This window comes from Lonchura striata, chromosome Z, assembly GCF_046129695.1.
Source record: "Lonchura striata isolate bLonStr1 chromosome Z, bLonStr1.mat, whole genome shotgun sequence".
In the NCBI taxonomy this organism is placed as follows: Eukaryota; Metazoa; Chordata; class Aves; order Passeriformes; family Estrildidae; genus Lonchura; species Lonchura striata.
Genome location: NC_134642.1, coordinates 35781487 through 35798546, shown reverse-complemented (window position 1 = coordinate 35798546; position 17060 = coordinate 35781487). Strand labels below are relative to the sequence as shown.

Sequence of the window (17060 nt, the reverse complement as noted above, 5' to 3'; positions counted from 1 at the left end):
AATACAAAACCAATTAATAAAACCTAAAAATTACAATCAAACACCATCATCTTATTTCTCCATGGGAAAATTCAAGGCAATTCACAGCCTAAAATAGATGGCTTGAAGATTAAGAAACCTTATCTCTCTTAGCATATCTGGGAGAGCCATGCTGAAAAAAGGTAAAAATACAGTTCTGAAAAGTACACAGGCCAGAAGAGTAAAAGTGTAGGGGGGAACATCCCTTTATTCTCACCTTGTCCTTGAGCCTTTTCCATGACATAGATCAGAGATGATACCAAAGCCAAGGCACTGAACTTACTGTACCTTTGATCTCCCTTCAGCACAGCACTTCTCCCTGGCCCTAGACCTCCACCTTCACCCCGTTTAACCCTGTTTCAATCCAGACACAAAATAGGGGTCTCCTGTAAAACTAAAGTCACTTCTCAATAGCAGAGATTACTCTTGATTTTATGAAGGATGAAGCCTCAAAGGAAACAGTAAGAATTCTGTGGCATACAAAGCATATAATAAGCAACTAGGAACTGAAATCCCAGTATGGACCAGATCACCCAACCTTACAGTGACTTGTTCTGACCCCTGCAGGGCAAGAGGATGTGACAAGGCCAAATACATAATGGCACAAAAACCAACCATTTCTTTGCAGCACCACCACCACCACCACATCATCCTAAGCTCTCCAAGAAGTCAGCATTGATTTTATTGGTTCAATCACTGTTTTCAGCAAAGAGAGACTAAAGCATTGCTAACCAGTTCATTAAAACTGGTCTTAGAAATCCCAGTTTTCTCCATATTCCATATATTCCACACTGTGATTTCTAAAGGAAATCCTGCCTCATGCACACCAGAAGCAACAGCATTCCTTTGTACATGTGCTGTTCATGTCCTTCACAGTGTCCCTTGGCTTCTCTCCCCTATTATGCAGCTACATCCAAAAATTACTGAAGCTGGCCTGTTTTCTCCTTATGTATTGTCAACTTATAAAATGTTTCTCAAAACACTCACTCAGCACATGCACTAAATAACACTTGGCTAACGGCATGAGTCCAGCTCCCGCTCACAGTAAGAGCCTGCACTCCTAGATAAGCCTTGAGGCGTGTCTAGACATGTGTTCCCCATTTCCATCCTGGACAGCACCTGGTTTGAGGTGATATCTCCTACTTGAAAGAAGAATGGCTGTCAATTTTGCACTAGAAACAGAGGAAGGCAGAATTCCAACTGAGCAATGCTTTGCAGATTACAGTTCATCAAAACTGAGTATTTCCATATCACTGGCAAAGTTTCACTTCAACCATGGAAATGGTGAGATAACTATACAAGGTGGAGGAAAAGTTAAAGGATTAAAAACAAAACAAATCAAACAAACACACAAACATGGCCCAAATCAGACAATTCCAGGTTTAGATTCACATGGTCTAAGTGTCCTGAATTTAAACATATAGGTTGTCGATACAAAAAAAAAAAAAAACAAAAAAACACAAAAAAAAAAAAAAACCAAAAAAAAACAACAAAAAAAAACACACACAAAAAAAAAAGAGCTGATGCAGCCCCCTAAAAGTGATTTTTTTTAAAGTGCAATGAGGAATCAGATTAATGCAGACAAAGACAGCATCTGCTACTCAAGTGTCCAAGCTAGATCTTTGCCTCTTCCAATTAATATCCTCTCCCTTTTCATGGCTTAGGTTAACTAGGGAATTTCTGTCCAAAACCAGCTTCATCCAGCCTGTTTATCCCAGTGAATGAATTAGTCCTACCATGGTGCTATGCAGAATGCCAACACAATCTTAATTGATTTCCAGCAATGGAAAAAGCAACTGGCAGGTGCCTCTTGCAACAGCTTCAAAGTAATCTCCTGATCTGCCCACCACACACAGATGAGTCCCTTTGGAGAGGCAGACACTTTAAGTCTGAGGGAAACCATCCAAGTGTCTTCCATTTTTGGATCACATGATGGGAATACACATCCTCACACATGAAATACAAGCAACACCACTACATCAGCTTGCATGGCTTCTCATACAGTGTTCCTGGACATTATCTACACAATAAGAACAGTCACGCAAAATTTGAGAGTTTCAACAAAAAGAAAGAAGACTAATCCTAAAATAGCAAATCTCTTGGGATTCCTGTACTAGCACCTAGAATGAGCAATGAGCACCTGCTCAAACTTCCCCATTGACAAAGCACTTTTGGGTAGCATGCCCAATGGATGGAAAACAGCACTCCATCAAAAGTTTTTTGTGAGCTTTGCAGTATAAAACAAACACCTTTTCTTCCAAAGTGCAGCCTAGGTGTCAGTGAAATTTTCCACAACCCACTGAGAAGACTTCCTAACCCAGCTCTCCTCCTAAGGGCAAAGACAGCCTCAGTATCATTGGTCTCCTTCAGATTACCAGACCCAGATCACAAATCAGTAAACATGGCAGAGATTTCTAGCAGGTGTCTTAAGATTTCTAATAGCTGTCTTAAGATCATTAAGCAGCTTCACAGTTAATGAAAATGGGTGAAACTTTTCCATATCTCTTCCACATTTTAGTGGCAGACATCTAAGTAAAACACCAGAAGACAGTTGCAGTCATGTGCTGGTTCAGGAGAGGTACAAACACGCCATTTGGTTTTGGTGTGAACACCCAGACTAGTGTGAAGCATGTATTTTTGAAACATGTATTTTGAAGGTCCAAGATCTAACAGCAGATTTAGCAAAGCTAACAAACTAATAACCTTTGAGGCTCTAAAGCATTAATTTGATTGCATAGCACTACATGTAAATCATCTTTTCTACATTTTTCTTACTCTCACTTAAATCCCAGTTTAGCAACCTTTCATAATTATAAAATAAAGCTGCATAGCTGCCAATGTATAAACAAAAGCCAAGCGTCTAATAGGATTTTAAAAAATTCTATTAAACAACAAAACTACTATGGATGACAGCATGACAACAAGCTAAAGGTTGAAGTATACTATTCATCTCACTGGAGTTTATTCTGTTAAAAAAAAATGGCTACAGAATTTATTAAAGGCTAGATTAGTTCAGTGGCCTTTATCCTTTTTTTTTTTTTTTTAATTACAAGCAAAATTCATAATGCAGTAGACTTCATGGATGGGTTTTTGCCTTGGTGGCAGCAGCACATGTCATGTATCTTCAATCATCTGAAACATCCTAAGTGATATAGACAGAAGGGAGCAAAGCTTGGAAACAAAACAAAGGAAATCCATTTCTTCTTTACATCCTCCATCTTTTTTCAGTATTCTGCAACATTTTATTTTCATAGCTGAAACACTAATTATTTAAGCATGATGCATGTGAACTAACCAGGTAAGAGATGGATGAGCCAATGACTAACTTTACTTCATATAAAGAGAGACACCATTTTAAAAGAAAGCAAAGCATCTGAAAAGTGTTTTAGCAATTTTTTTTCAATTACATTATGATGAAAACTGAAATGGTGTTAAAATAGACAGAAAAAATAGAAACCTAGACTTTCTAAAATGAAATTATATAATTCAGCCTTTATGTATGGTTATTAGCTGACACTATATAGCTATTCAAAATAATGGAAAAGATTAAACCGAGGCTTGCTACTATAAATCAAATGAAAAACCATTCAACTTTGCAAACATTTGGATTAAAATCCAAACCTTCAGATTTTGAACTACATTTCTTCTCAATTATATTGCTTGCAGTGTCCCAAGGGCTATACTGTAGGGATTGCACAAGGAGATCTATTTACAAATTAAGCACCTATAATTTGAATGTACTTTGAAGAAAGGATAAAATGGGCATGAAAGTTATTCTACCTGGAACTGGCTGCTCTTTGAAGAGTAGAATGGTTAAAAACAAATCTGTCTACTAAATCTGAATGCTGTTTATAAATTATATACAATTAATTTCTAAAAGTTGTGAGCAGTTTAATTATTATTTCTTTACAGAACAGTAGAAGAGATTGCACAGCACTCTTAGGTGGCATAAAGTTACAGTCTGCATAACTTTTTCTACCTAGGATCTGCATTTTAAACTACTTACACAGTTAAGTGCATGTCACAGCTGAGCATCTTCAAAGCAAGATCCATCTTGCATGAAAGATAAAAGTTCAAGTTGCAATATAGTAAGAACCATAGGAAATTATCAAACATAAAACACACACCAAACACAAAGTTAAAAACTGTCAGAAGGTAAGGGCAGTCTGGATACACAGAACAGTCAAGAAATTTTCAGACAAGAGATTAAAAATCCCAGCAGTTCATTGAGTTGGAAAGACAGAAATAATTCCAGATGGCAACAAAGCTGTTCCCTCTGCCACACCTGCCACGGTGGCAGGATGCAAGGCAGGTTGGAGAAGGCAGTTCTGCTGGAACTGAGCTGCAGGAGACACAGTGGACAGAGATTGCTGGATTAATAAACAGCCCCTGTTGGGAAACCAAGCAAAGGAAGTTTCGAATTACCTCGGACAGCAGATGGGCAAGTAACCAAATAGTTTGAACTGTTTGATTTTTACAGCAGTTTGAGTAAACAAACAGCTTTATTTTGTGTGTGCTAGAAACATGTCACAGCAGGAGAAATTAATGGTGAATACCACAGGAAATTGTATCACGCAGAAATATTTCTGAACGGGTTGGAAATGACACATTAGCACATGTAAGGCCAGTGAGAAACTGTTTTGTGGATAAAAGTGATTGATGTAAAAAGAACGTCATCAAATTAAAAAAGAGCTATTATAAAGAAAAGTTAAAAGGACATTTGCTTATTTTCTGATCAGAAAAAAAGAAAGCATAAGGTACTTGCTTCTGGAAGAAAACCACTGAAAATTGAGTGCAAGGCACAGCAGAAAAGAAAGAACTCTTCTAGGTACATATATATGTCAAAAGGTAATGGGCAACTTTCATTACAGTTTTATTTATAAGTTTACCTGCATCACCAGTTTAAAGTTCTAGGCAAAGCTAATTTTGTACGGAATTGGACCCAGGCAAGTGAAGCAGAGGTATTCTGCTGACAAGGAGCAGACAGAAAAGGGTGAAACATATCCTGCATCTCAGAGACAATCACCCTTCACTCTTAAGCCAAATCCAAATCTTCGGCTATTCAAGATCAAAATTCAAGAACTTCCTAATACCATTTCAACATTGAAAATGCTATGTGTCTATATAACAAAAAGGAGGAACTTCTAGCCTTTTTTTAAGATTAAAGAATTTCCCCAGAGGGCGGAGAGTGGGGAATGTCTGTCCAACAAACAAAATATCACTTGAACATTTGCAAGCTGTTACAATGGAAGCTAAAATATTTGAAACAGAGCTGTTATGTTAATGTACCAGTGCTATCGTTCACAAAAAAGGCTAAAATATTCCAGTTGCATTTTCTTCTCCCAAGTCTCCCCATACCATCTTCAATATCCTAATACATCTCTGACATTTGACATTACCACACATCCTCCTCTTTGTTAAATAACTCCCAATGAGTTCTTTGCAAAGTATTATGATTGTGGGAAATAGAAATTTCAAGCCTCAGAGCCTTTTTCTAAAGATGGGTAGTATTAAAAAATTCCACCTGACAACTTCCTTCTTATTTGAGGTGAGCCAAGCTAGCTCTGCTGTGTCTAGCAATTGCTTTCCAGTTGATGGACAAAAAATGTATATGTCAAAAAAAAAAAAAATCCCATCTGAAAAACCACAGAAGCCAATGAGATCCTGGGAAACTACTTTTCACAAGAATTCTATTGTTCACATTGCATCTTCGTGCAACAAGACCACATGCTGAGGTCAGAGGTTTCATGTGCACAAGGAAATCAGAAACTCTCCTATGAAACAAAAGCCTGAAGAGTCACAGCTCTGGAAAGTTATGCACTCAAGAGATATTCTGGGTCTTAAATTAATTCAGAAGATTTTACCCACACTTTACAGACATAGACCTAGAATGCATCAAGACTGCTCATATGGCAGATCTTGGGCTAGTACCAGTTTTGGTGGAGGGATGAGTTACTTATGGAAGAAAATACTCTTTTCCATCATAAATTATTCTCATGGACTTCTCAGAGTCATGGAATATTAGCACCAGGTGAAAAGGCAACAATGACTGCACAAATTATTCATACAAAGAATCTGATATTAAACTAGACATATTTAAACACTGTCAGTGAGAAAGTTTATTGATCAGTAAGTGGAACAATTCATAAGGAAATGCTGCCTACTGATGTCTATTTACTGCACTGCATGTAAGTGATATGATCAACTCAGATTAAGGAAGGTGCATTGACACAGCAGAATACACAGGCTCTCCATACCTCACTTTTCAGCCTCAGCTTGGGAGCATGAAGATTTCAGTCCCATAAACATGCAGTGCCTCCAAAAACCTATTTCTTATCCTGGTCAAAGAGGCAAAGGCACTGACAAAGCCACATTTTATCGACTACTGAAAGATATCTTTCCCCCAAAGACTACAATCCACAGTCATCCAACTTTTTCTTAGACAAACTGTTGAGAGTTTAGCCAGGCAGATCCTTTAACACAAGAGGCAGTCTGCAAGCACTAGAAGACATACACCGTTAACTCAAAGTCCTAAGAATATATCCTTTCATTATTCTAATAGAAGATTAAATCTGTGTGGCATTTTCTGGAAACTAACAGATCATTTTATTTCCAAGGCATGCATACTGTTATCTGCTACCATTATCACTTGAGGAAAATCTGCCACTTGCAGCATAAGAGAACATAGACATAGTCAGCTCAAAGAAAGATGAAAACCTCATAGAAAATGCTTCATCATCATATTTGGCAGAAATTAAAATAGAAAAGTTTCTGACAGACAAAGCTGGCACATGCTATATTAGAGAATTCTGTCTCATCTAGAGGGTTCCTGCAGTTAGGAAAACAAAAAGAGCCAGCCTGAACTGTGGAGAATTAAATGAAGAGAAGAACCTAATGAAATACTAGAAAAATCCAGCACAAATTTATTATTTACAAAAGTATAAGGCGTGGTAAATAGTGTAAATTTGTACCTGCATATGCTTAGCAACTGAAAAATAAAAGGGTGTGAGCAACATTTTTAAACATATTATGAACAGATAATTCCTTCAACAATATAGTTTAAATACAATCATGACAGAGTGTTATGGGGCTTGTGCTTCTCTTTGCAACAGCTAAAATGATCCAAGCATGTCTGCGCAAAGACAACTGAGTGTATCACCTCAGTTCCAAGCACTCCTTCTAGACAATGAGAAATGTACTAATGATTTCTAAAACACTTCCCACCTAATACACTAGAACACACTTTGTAATGGAAAATTCATTCTAAGATTTTCAAGCTAATAGTTTGTTTTCTTCAACAGTAGTATTGTTGGACTCTGGCTCCAGAACTGAACTTCATCCAGCTGAAATAAGGTAAAAATCAGTATTCACTTTGTGCAAGGGAAATTTAAATCCTGCTAGGGAAAAGACAATGTAAATAAAATGCTATGAATACTTTAGTACTTAAGCACTAACTTCAAAAACAGTGAAAAATTCACAAGTTGACACTCTGAAGGTTTGGATTACATACATTCCTTGCATATTCTACTTGAATACTAGTTACATGCTAACAGCTATCATGCACACATTATTAATGCTCAGCTGTAGACATATGGGAGAAAACTTTCATATAAATTTTATTAATATTTATTAAAGGTTATTTGTTCTTAAAGGATGAAACCAATCCCATGTTAGCCCTTTTCCTTAATATTGTGCATGTCCACATTGCATGTCGAATATAATAATAAAGATAATGCTTAAACCACACTGATACCTATAGTCTGTGTGCCATGCTCCCTAGTTGACAAATTCAATGAACTATATTGCCACCCTCCCCATAAGACTCTATTTGCCAAACCTGGCATTTTAAAAGTAAGACAGACAGATAAGAGGTCTGTGTCAATTCACACTAACAGAAGGACAAATTTCAAAAGTCTTAACACTGTGGCACTCAGATCATACAAGTTTTTCTGCTAATTTCACAAAAAGCAAGTCTGTGTGCATTGATGTTATATGAACAAAATAGTTCTGCCAATGTAAGGGCTCAGTCTTTGCACTTACAGTCTGCAGAACTTGCCCACTGCTAAATGCTATATTGGGATTAACCAGCACAGCCCACTGTAAATTGGTTTGTTTGCTTGTTTTTAATTTAAACATGTTAACAAGGTCTGAAAGCTTGGATTATTACTGCCAAAGCTCTAAGAAATGTCCACTTTGAAAAACTGTGGAGAGTTTTTAGAAAGAGACTATAAGAAAGTAACAGCGAGATCTTGGTGAGATAGATGTACCAGTAACAGCCTCGTGATGCTCCCTTTGGTAAAAGAAGTCACTTAATAGTGATGCATAACAAAGGCAATTTCTTGCATCTGGAAGAAAGTTAAGTTTCATAATATCTCCTCAAACCAGGAAAAAGGCTCTAAAACAATATATTTAACCTGAAAACCACCACACATCCAAAAGAGAATAATTTCTCATCATGCCAATATTCCACAAGAACATTCCACAGTTTGTGGATTAATAAACAGTTATTACACTGGAAGATTTTTACAGCTCCAACAGAATTTGATGGAACAATTGCAGATGATGGGTTCCTATGCCTTGGTTTTAAAAAAAAAAAAACAAGTTTTATACAGGATATATTCAACCAACAGCAACACACAGTGTAGCAAGTAAAATGCTAGGTATAGCTTGTGTAAACTATAAGAAACTAAGAGACAATTTTAGAAGAGTACACCTGTGTCTAAATGAAACTATGGAAAAAACATTCTTGCAAATATCAGCTGCTATTACATTGTTCTAAAGTATCTTTAGCATTATAAAAACTGGTGTAACACAAGCACCTACTACAAGAAACTTGCAAGAAGTGAACATTTCTCATAAGAAGCTTAAAAGACATTAGGGCTTCACCATCTCTGAAATCTCATTCCAGTTAGACACCTTAGAGTGGAAGGCTGCTGGTAAAGAGGTCTTGCAAAATCTTGAGGTGCTCCCTCAAACCCGAGGTGATCTGAAACAATTACAGGTTTGCCTTCTAACATGTATTTTGCCTAAGTCTACAACCATACTTAATATCTTACAAAAAAAAAAAAAAAAAAAAAAAAAAAAAAAAAGAAAAAAAGAAAATACTGAGACAGGACAGAAAAGAGTTCGTAGTCTGAACATCATCACCTGCCATCCCTCATCTTATTTAAAACTGTGTTAAGATCGAGCGTTTTCTGACAGCGACATGACATGAAGCCGCACACTGCCGCAGCCTGCCACCCCTCCCGCAGCCGCAACCCTGCGTCCGTGCCCGCTCTGACCGACCTCGCCGCACAAGTTTAGGGGGAAAGGGGCAGTATGTGGCATTTAGATGCTAGGCGAGGTTTACTGCTCAGGCTGTTACGCCAGTCCGGCGTTACGGGAACAGGCTCCCTTCCCTCCCCGACACCAGGTACAGCCGCGCACTCCGCGCCCGCCGCCCCACAGCCGCTCGCAGCGCTGAGACGCCGGAGACGCGTCCCGCCGCCGCCTCTGCTCGCACCTGCCCGCTCGCTCCCACCCACTGCCACGGGCAGTGCAAGGCAGCGCGGTCAGGGACGGGCGCGCAGCCCGCGGCAGCGCGGCCGGGGCGCGCCGCCTCCCCCGCGGCGCGCAGCGCTGAACCGCGCGGCGCGCTGCGCCCTCCCGGCGCAGGGCGGGCGGCCGGGAGCACCCACCGGGGATGGCCAGGTTGGTGAGCGGGGTGCTGTGGAGGCTGCCAGGCAGCGCTGCCATCCAGTCGGCGAAGAGCAGCTCGTTCTTCCCTTGCGACGAAGCCATGCTGCCGCCGCAGCCGTACCGGCGCCGCCGCTCGCTCCAACTCGCCCAGTCCCGGCCACGGCCACCGCCACCGCCACTGCCACAGCCTCGCCGAGCCCGGGCCCCGCCCGCCTGGCACCGCCTCCCCCCGCCCCGCCGAGACCCCGCCGCCTCCCCGCGGCGCGGCGTGAGCGCCCTCGGGGCCGGCGCCGAGCGCGGCGCGGCCGGACGGCGCGGCACGGCACGGCACGGCACGGCACGGCACGGCACGGCTCGCTCGGCCCGGGCGCTCGGTAGGCGATCCCGCCCCGGTACCGCGGGGGTGTGGGCACGGAGCGGCGTCACGGCCCGGCCGTGGCGGGTCCGGGCCGCAGCGCCCCGGGCCGGGCCGCGGGGCCGGCAGCAGAGCCCTCTCCGGGAGCGCGGGGCCGCCGCCGGCCGGGCGGCTGTGCCTGAGGTGGCGCTCGGGGCCCCGCTGGCGGCCGGTGGCCCCGGGCTTCAGCAGAACCTCCGTGACCTTGACGATGGTTCGGCTGAATGCTCCGCGCCAGAACCCGACATCCCTCGCAGCAGGCTCCTGGGCATTTTCATCTGCCCCTGATACGAACGAATCTTTTTGCAGTGGGTTTTCACACGAAAAAAAAAAAAATCAGTGCACCTTAGCTGAACGTGCCCTGGAGATCTAATTTCTTGGCAATAATTTTTTATTCTTCTTTGAAGATGATCCAAAGTAGTATCTTCTATTATCATCTCCAGCCTGTCTTTGGAGAAACATCTTAGCGTTGGCAGTAAGGAAGCATTTGTGTGGATGGATGAATGAATGAACCTTGTAAAGCCCTCTGAGCCATTTTGAACTGTTAGAACAAATGTGGTCTTTTCACCTTCAGTGTTTGTGAAAGTTGTTTATACATGTGTAGAAGTTCATATGGTGGAGCTGTCAAAAACAGTGCCTAGAGACACCCATGATTGAGGCAGATTCACTTTATCAGCTCACCCTGGAGTCTTACGAGGGTCAGCTCTGGTTCTGTAGCTTGTGTTCTTACTCAAACCCTTCTGTAACAGCTGGGTTTGAAAAACTTCAAGGAACAACTAATAACAGCCCTGTCTTCTCTTTCTGTCTAAAGTTTCCAGAGCAAGTATGATGAGAAACTTATCCTTTGGCCACAATTTCTTGAAAAGTGAGTGACTATTTCAGAAGTATTTAAATAAAAGAAATTTTGCTGATTCACTTTTTGTAATGGAAATAGCTCTTAAGGTGGGATTTGACTGGGGAAATGTGATCATATGGTTGACCTTAGGGGAGATGTTGAGTCTTATTTGAACAATATGTGAAAAAGAGGGAGGAGAAAACAAACAGCCACCAAGACCTGTTAAGTTTTTGCGGTCCTGCATCCTGTGTGTGAAGATGCTAATCTGCCCCTTCCAAAATCAGTGGTATTAGCAAGCATTAAAAAAAAAGACAAATCCACATTCTGGATATGAAGACATAAACCTCACTAAAAACATGGAAGATATTATTCATATAAAGGTGGAAGTTGCTACATTACATCATCTTCAAAGAATAGAAGAAATTTTAGTAAAAATGTCAAGATTTTTAAAGAGCATTCCAGTAAGGCGCAATTAATGTTTCTATCAACATGATTAAATGAAATCAGATTTTTTATTTAAGGAGCAAAGTTGTTTATTAATTGCACTAGTCACCTGAAAAATTGCTGATGAACTTTCATCTATTTCACTATGTTGCCTACCTTTTCTGAGAGAAAATTGAAGTATACATCTTTATGAAAGATTAAATATGTTGCTAGTGCTGTTGTTGATCTCTTATGGTCTCTGAAGCTTTGGGGATAACTCAGAGCAAAATAAAATAAATACCAGCAAACTCACCATTTTAAAATGTATTAATATGCATAATAATTAAAACTACATTTCAGTAGTGCTTTCTACTCTGATGAAGACCTGTAAATATCCCTTGTTGACATTTACTTCTGCCAGTAATTTGGGCTTTTGTATCTTATTTTTTTTTTTTTTTATGCCCAAAGTAAGATTCTTCATAGTCAGGATTTTAAAACCATGGATACTCTGCTTCATGAAAACTGGCCCACTCTAACGTGTCTCACACAAATCACACTTGAAGAGGTCTGCCTCTGTTTCTAGTGCAATGTAACTGCTAAGATAGCAGGCTTAAATTCTGTCATTGAGTCTCTAGGAACTTGGGAATCACACGCTTAAATAATTTTAAGGGAGGTGGGATAGGAGACTTTTATGGGACAGAAAGTGAGAAACATTTACAGAGCAAACTAAGAAACACTGACTTGGAAGCTTTGACTTCATATGAAAAGGTATTTTTTTTAGCTTTTCAGTGATATGAAAAGCATTTTTCTGTGTATCTGCTTGGGAAGTGTTTAATAAAAAAAAGGCAAACCATTTATCTCGATTAAATAGCAGCTTATTGTGGCTTAGTTTGAACTGTCATTTGACTAATTTTCACTGACTTATAAAAAATGATAGCCTGTAAATCAAAGGCAGAATATCCATACAAGCTTTTATTCCTATTTAAAAACAGTAAGAAACAAATAATTCACATTTTTTGCTATATTATTGAAAACCTTACACATAGCAAGTCTGAACTGTTAAAGAAAGTAGATTCCAGGAATGAAAAAATTTAAAACCTTAAAAATATCAGGTAAAATGAAAATTAAAAGCAAGATACAAGATACAAGAAAATACCATCTTTGCTCTTTTATTAACAGCTATGCTGAGCTCACTGAAGATGCCATGAAGAGATGAAAACTTGAAATTGTGCTAGCTGTTCATCATGTACTGTGTTCTCTCCAGTCTGCAGTGTGTATGAAAAAAGACACCTTTGCTTCCATGGAGTGGCAAAATAGAGTAATTTAGCCAATAGGAATGTTGCTTCAGCATTCAAAACTTGTTACACTGTTAAAAAGAAATTACTGTTGTTTTTATTCTCCTAAAATATGGCATTTTAACAGTATAGATTCACTGTTACACTTTTTCATTTCAGCAATCACATAGTTTGCTTTTTCATATGTCCTTGGCATCTATTTTAATCATGTGAATAACAAAGGACTAACAAGATCTTTTTCTGTAAGTTACGTAAAGTATATTCCACCATGAAAGGTAAAAGAAAAAATTACTTAATGGGGCATTGTATTTCTGTGACTGTCCTATTATAGAGAAAATTTATTTAATTATTTTAACTATATTGTTAATGAATTCAAAATAAGTCTTGGAAATGAAGAATTAGTATTGTTTAAATATTTGGAATTCTTGAGTGGATTCTGCTTCTGATGTTGCTTTCTTCCTCCTTCTTACTACTCATTTCTATTATTAGTTTTTCAGAACAAATCCTGATTGCCATCCCATGTTTGCATCTGTCATGGCTTTCAGTGACTCTATCAGTAACATTTGGGCAGTAAAGCCCTTGCAGTTGTTTGCAGCTGAGTTGCTAATTATATTTTTGTTACCTGGGAAGACAGCGGATCTACAATATTCTCAGTTTTGCTATTTCCCATGACTAACAAGTGGGACAAGTACATAAAATCTCAACTTCCAATGGCTAACAAGTGGGACAAATACATAAAATTTCAAAGAGTCAAAGTAGATTGATTGAATAATTTATTCAATAGCCATATGGGTGAATAGAAGTTGTGACAGGTATTTTGTTGTCATTTTATACTTTGTGGGGCTACTTTGAGTATCTCATCCTAGATTCATTAAGCAATCTCTGTTTAGCAGTATTTGTCCTGTCAAAACAGATTAAAAAATTCCCCAGTAGTCAGAAACCTCGCAGAAACAGGAAAATAGGTCTTTCTTCATTTTATGTGAAATAATAAATCTGTTTCTGATTTTCAAGCAGAAGAAAATGTGGTTTATTCTGTACTCTGATTTGTTATTTTCTACTAAGAAAACCGGAGCATCCTTGCTTGTGCCAGTAATGAATCTGAGAAGAAACAATATTTGTTCCAAGCAGCTGACAAATGGCAGGATGATGCTAATATTATCCCACTCTCTTGTGGTAAATTACATTGACTGAGAAGATGATGGGTTAATATAAAGGTACAGCACATGTTTTTACTTGTATACTTTATAACCAAAGAAAAGACATTACAAAAATATACAGAAAACTAAATAATTAAAGTGCATAACAAGACAGTTCGTTTTAGTTAACCAAATTCTGGAAGTTTGAAATAAACAGGATAAAAGGCAAATTAGAGTATTTATATCCAGTCCTCAGGTGGAAATCAGTTTCACCTTAGCTACTTCTTTCTGAAGTGTGTTTTCCAGGCTTCTGGAAGGTTTGTTTTGTCTTTTTCTTTTTTAACTTTGTCAAGCAGAATACTGCTAAGTCTCACCTAGCATCAAAGTACACTAGTGGTTACTTTTTTACTTGGTTAAAAACAAAGAGGTTTGGTTGTGTTGGCATTACTGAAAAGACTCTAATGGCATTATCAAGAACAGCAGCGGCAGAACACGAAAAACCCGGTTTTCTCAGAGCCAGTGCTATCAGATCACAGCAAAGTATGCAAATTTGGTGCAGGGAAAGGTGAGAAAGAGATTGCTTTTTATTTTTAGACCAACTCAGCCATGTTTAAAACATTTCTGGAGAAGTTAATGAACATTTTACCAAAACAGTATTCTCATGGTCACAAAAGACCTTATCAACATTAAAATATCCACCTTTAGCTTAAAAAAGCGTGAAAGACCCAAACCAGCCTCTCCTCTGCTATGTTTCCCAGTCATGTCAAAAAGGAATGAGAAGTTTTTTGAGGCAGTCAGATACTTCATGACTCTACATAGTTTTGTCAGAAAACACAGCCCTTTGCATGAATACAAAATTTTGAAGAGTTTAACTAAAATATTCACTAAAAAGTAATGATATTCAAAACATTCCAGAAGATTGTTTGGATGATGTCAGGTCTGCCTGGGGATTGTAACTAGCACAGACAAATTAAGAATGTTCAAGGCAGGGTAAATGCTGTTAAAAATGCAAGACCAAACCAAGTGAAATAAAAAATGTATTTCCATTGACTATATATTGTGTTATCACATAGTGGTAAATAAAAACATGTCCATGCACAGGAAAATCAGTGAAAGTTGCAGGAATTAAATGGATGAGATAATCAGAAGTAGATAATTCTTGCAGGATTTTACAATGGACCACCATAAACAGAAAATGCACTCTGCTTTTTTGTGTAAACCATTTAGGATGTAGTTCAGAACTACCATGCATGGTATTTAGAAAGGAGAGAAAAGAGGATAATACTATTTCTAAGTAGACATTAAAGTTATTTTTAATTTGTCAAGGTATGGAAATTAATTGCTATAAAAAGGAACACTAGTTTTACAACTGTTTCTTTGCCATCAAGATGTTTACAGTGGCATTTTGTAATGGATCCTGGATTTGACTAGCAGCAGATATGTACTATTACATATTTCCCATCTCTTTGCTGTATGATTACTTTTAAAAGAGTAAACATCTGTCAAACAGTTACTGATTTGTAGTAAGTGTTTTTTGAAAACATTCTAAAAGAAACGGGAACTTCATTAAATGAGAAAATAATGAAAGCAAATAAATGTATAATGACTGCTTAAGCAATGAGTATTAGACGATAATTAAGTATTTTTATTTCTGTGCCTTTTGGAGAATAGTCCAAAATCAGTGAGATGATGAAAATGCTCCACTGAATTTGGATCTCTTGGATGTAAAACTAGTATCAGTTGGTTAATAGCTGATGTGCCTACTGCACTTATATCCTAAGCCACTGGAGATGAAAAGTCTTTTCTCTTTTTAAATAGGAGAGATGATGGATGACACAGAAGACTTTTCAACAGGAGGTGCAGTGTGTTAATAGTGGTCACTTATACTCTTGGCAACTGAAATCATGTTTAATGAAAGACATATGTCTGCATCCCAGATGAGGCATTCCAAACAAGCTCTTGCTGTGTGCATGGTAATGAAGCACTCCCAAAAGGTGTTGAAAATAGTCAGCAGGACTGATAAGATTTTTAGCACATGACTCTAATCAGCATGCCAACCACATTTCACCAGCTGCAGTTGGTGCCTGCTGAATGGATGAGGGGTCATGTTACTTTCTAATTAAATGCACCTCATGATCAGTGAGTGATGCAGTTGTTTCAGCCTGGCATTTGCAAGTTGGGTAGTACAGGGTGCAGGGCAGTGTCTCAACCCCAAACAAAAAGGTGGTGCATCAGATGTCTCTAGGGAAACAGGTTAGCAAAAATGCTAGAGAAAGAGAGGTGACAATTACATGTAAGAAGAAAGCTTTTGCATGGTCTACTCTTCCCCACTCCACTTTGTGATGTGATGGAAACTACATGGTTATTACTCAAGGTGCAACAACCTAAAACTTCTCACCTGAAGCCAGGGATTTTTATTTTTCTAGTGCAAGAAAATAGGGTGAGAGAGAATAGGAGATAGAACAGCAGAGTGGAAGGAATCCCCCAAAAGCATGGAGAAAGTTGATATCCAAAGGTGGTGGCATCACTAAGAGCTTAGAAATCAAGTTCTGGGATTTATGTCTGCCCTTGGACATTCATTCTCAGGGACAACGGAGTGGAGGAGCCAGTCTTGCTTTTCCTTTGGAGAATGTATATTCCACTGCCATCTAAATCCTGTTTTTTCTGGATTCATCTCCACATCCCACTGCTTTGAGTTGTTGCCTCACCCTTGGACGTCATGGCAAATTAAATTACACACCTAAGACTTTAATTTCATGACTGCACTGTACCTAGTGAACCATTCCAAAAATCTGTAAATATTTCTAGCTAGAAATTGGAAATCAGGCATCAGTTTCTAAAAGAATTCTCTGCCTTCTGGACTGGGCTTTAATTGCTGTTCATCGCACCTTGCTACTTGCTAAAAACAGTTTCATTAAATTCAGTGCAGCTCAGGATTATCAAGATAATTAAGTTTGCAATGATCCATATGACACGGAGTGAATAAAAGCTATCGGGAATTTCTAATATGAGCACAATCCCCTTAAGACTAAAATCCATTATTCTTTGCAAAATTAACTCAAACATTTTAGTGTCTAGGCCACAAAGTATTTTCCCAATTTTCTAGGGGGAAAAATTGAGATTACATAGGCTGGGGGATTAAATAGGATCAGAGGCTTTCCCCCAGGTAACCAACAGGCACCATAAACCAATGCAAAGGACAGAAGATGCAGTCTTGCTCTGGCCAGCCTCCTTCATATGCTCATCAGCAGGAAGGAGAGCCTGCAATTCACCCTCCAATG

General features: G+C 39.0%; 1 protein-coding gene and 1 long non-coding RNA gene across 2 annotated transcripts in view; one reads left to right on the top strand and one right to left on the bottom strand.

The window, feature by feature from the left end:
* Positions 1 to 9915, bottom strand: part of PLCXD3 (phosphatidylinositol specific phospholipase C X domain containing 3) — an 87808-nt gene extending 77893 nt beyond the window's left edge. The window contains exon 1 of the mRNA XM_021551431.2: positions 9696 to 9915. Coding sequence (XP_021407106.1) covers positions 9696 to 9798 — 103 coding nt within the window. The 5' untranslated portion in view covers positions 9799 to 9915. The remainder of the gene's footprint in view (positions 1 to 9695) is intronic.
* Positions 9916 to 9984: 69 nt separating this feature from the next.
* Positions 9985 to 13664, top strand: LOC110482678 (uncharacterized). The gene is made up of 3 exons (XR_013341688.1): positions 9985 to 10070; positions 10902 to 10955; positions 12528 to 13664. It is a non-coding gene; the product is annotated as an uncharacterized LOC110482678 (long non-coding RNA).
* Positions 13665 to 17060: the final 3396 nt, after the last annotated feature.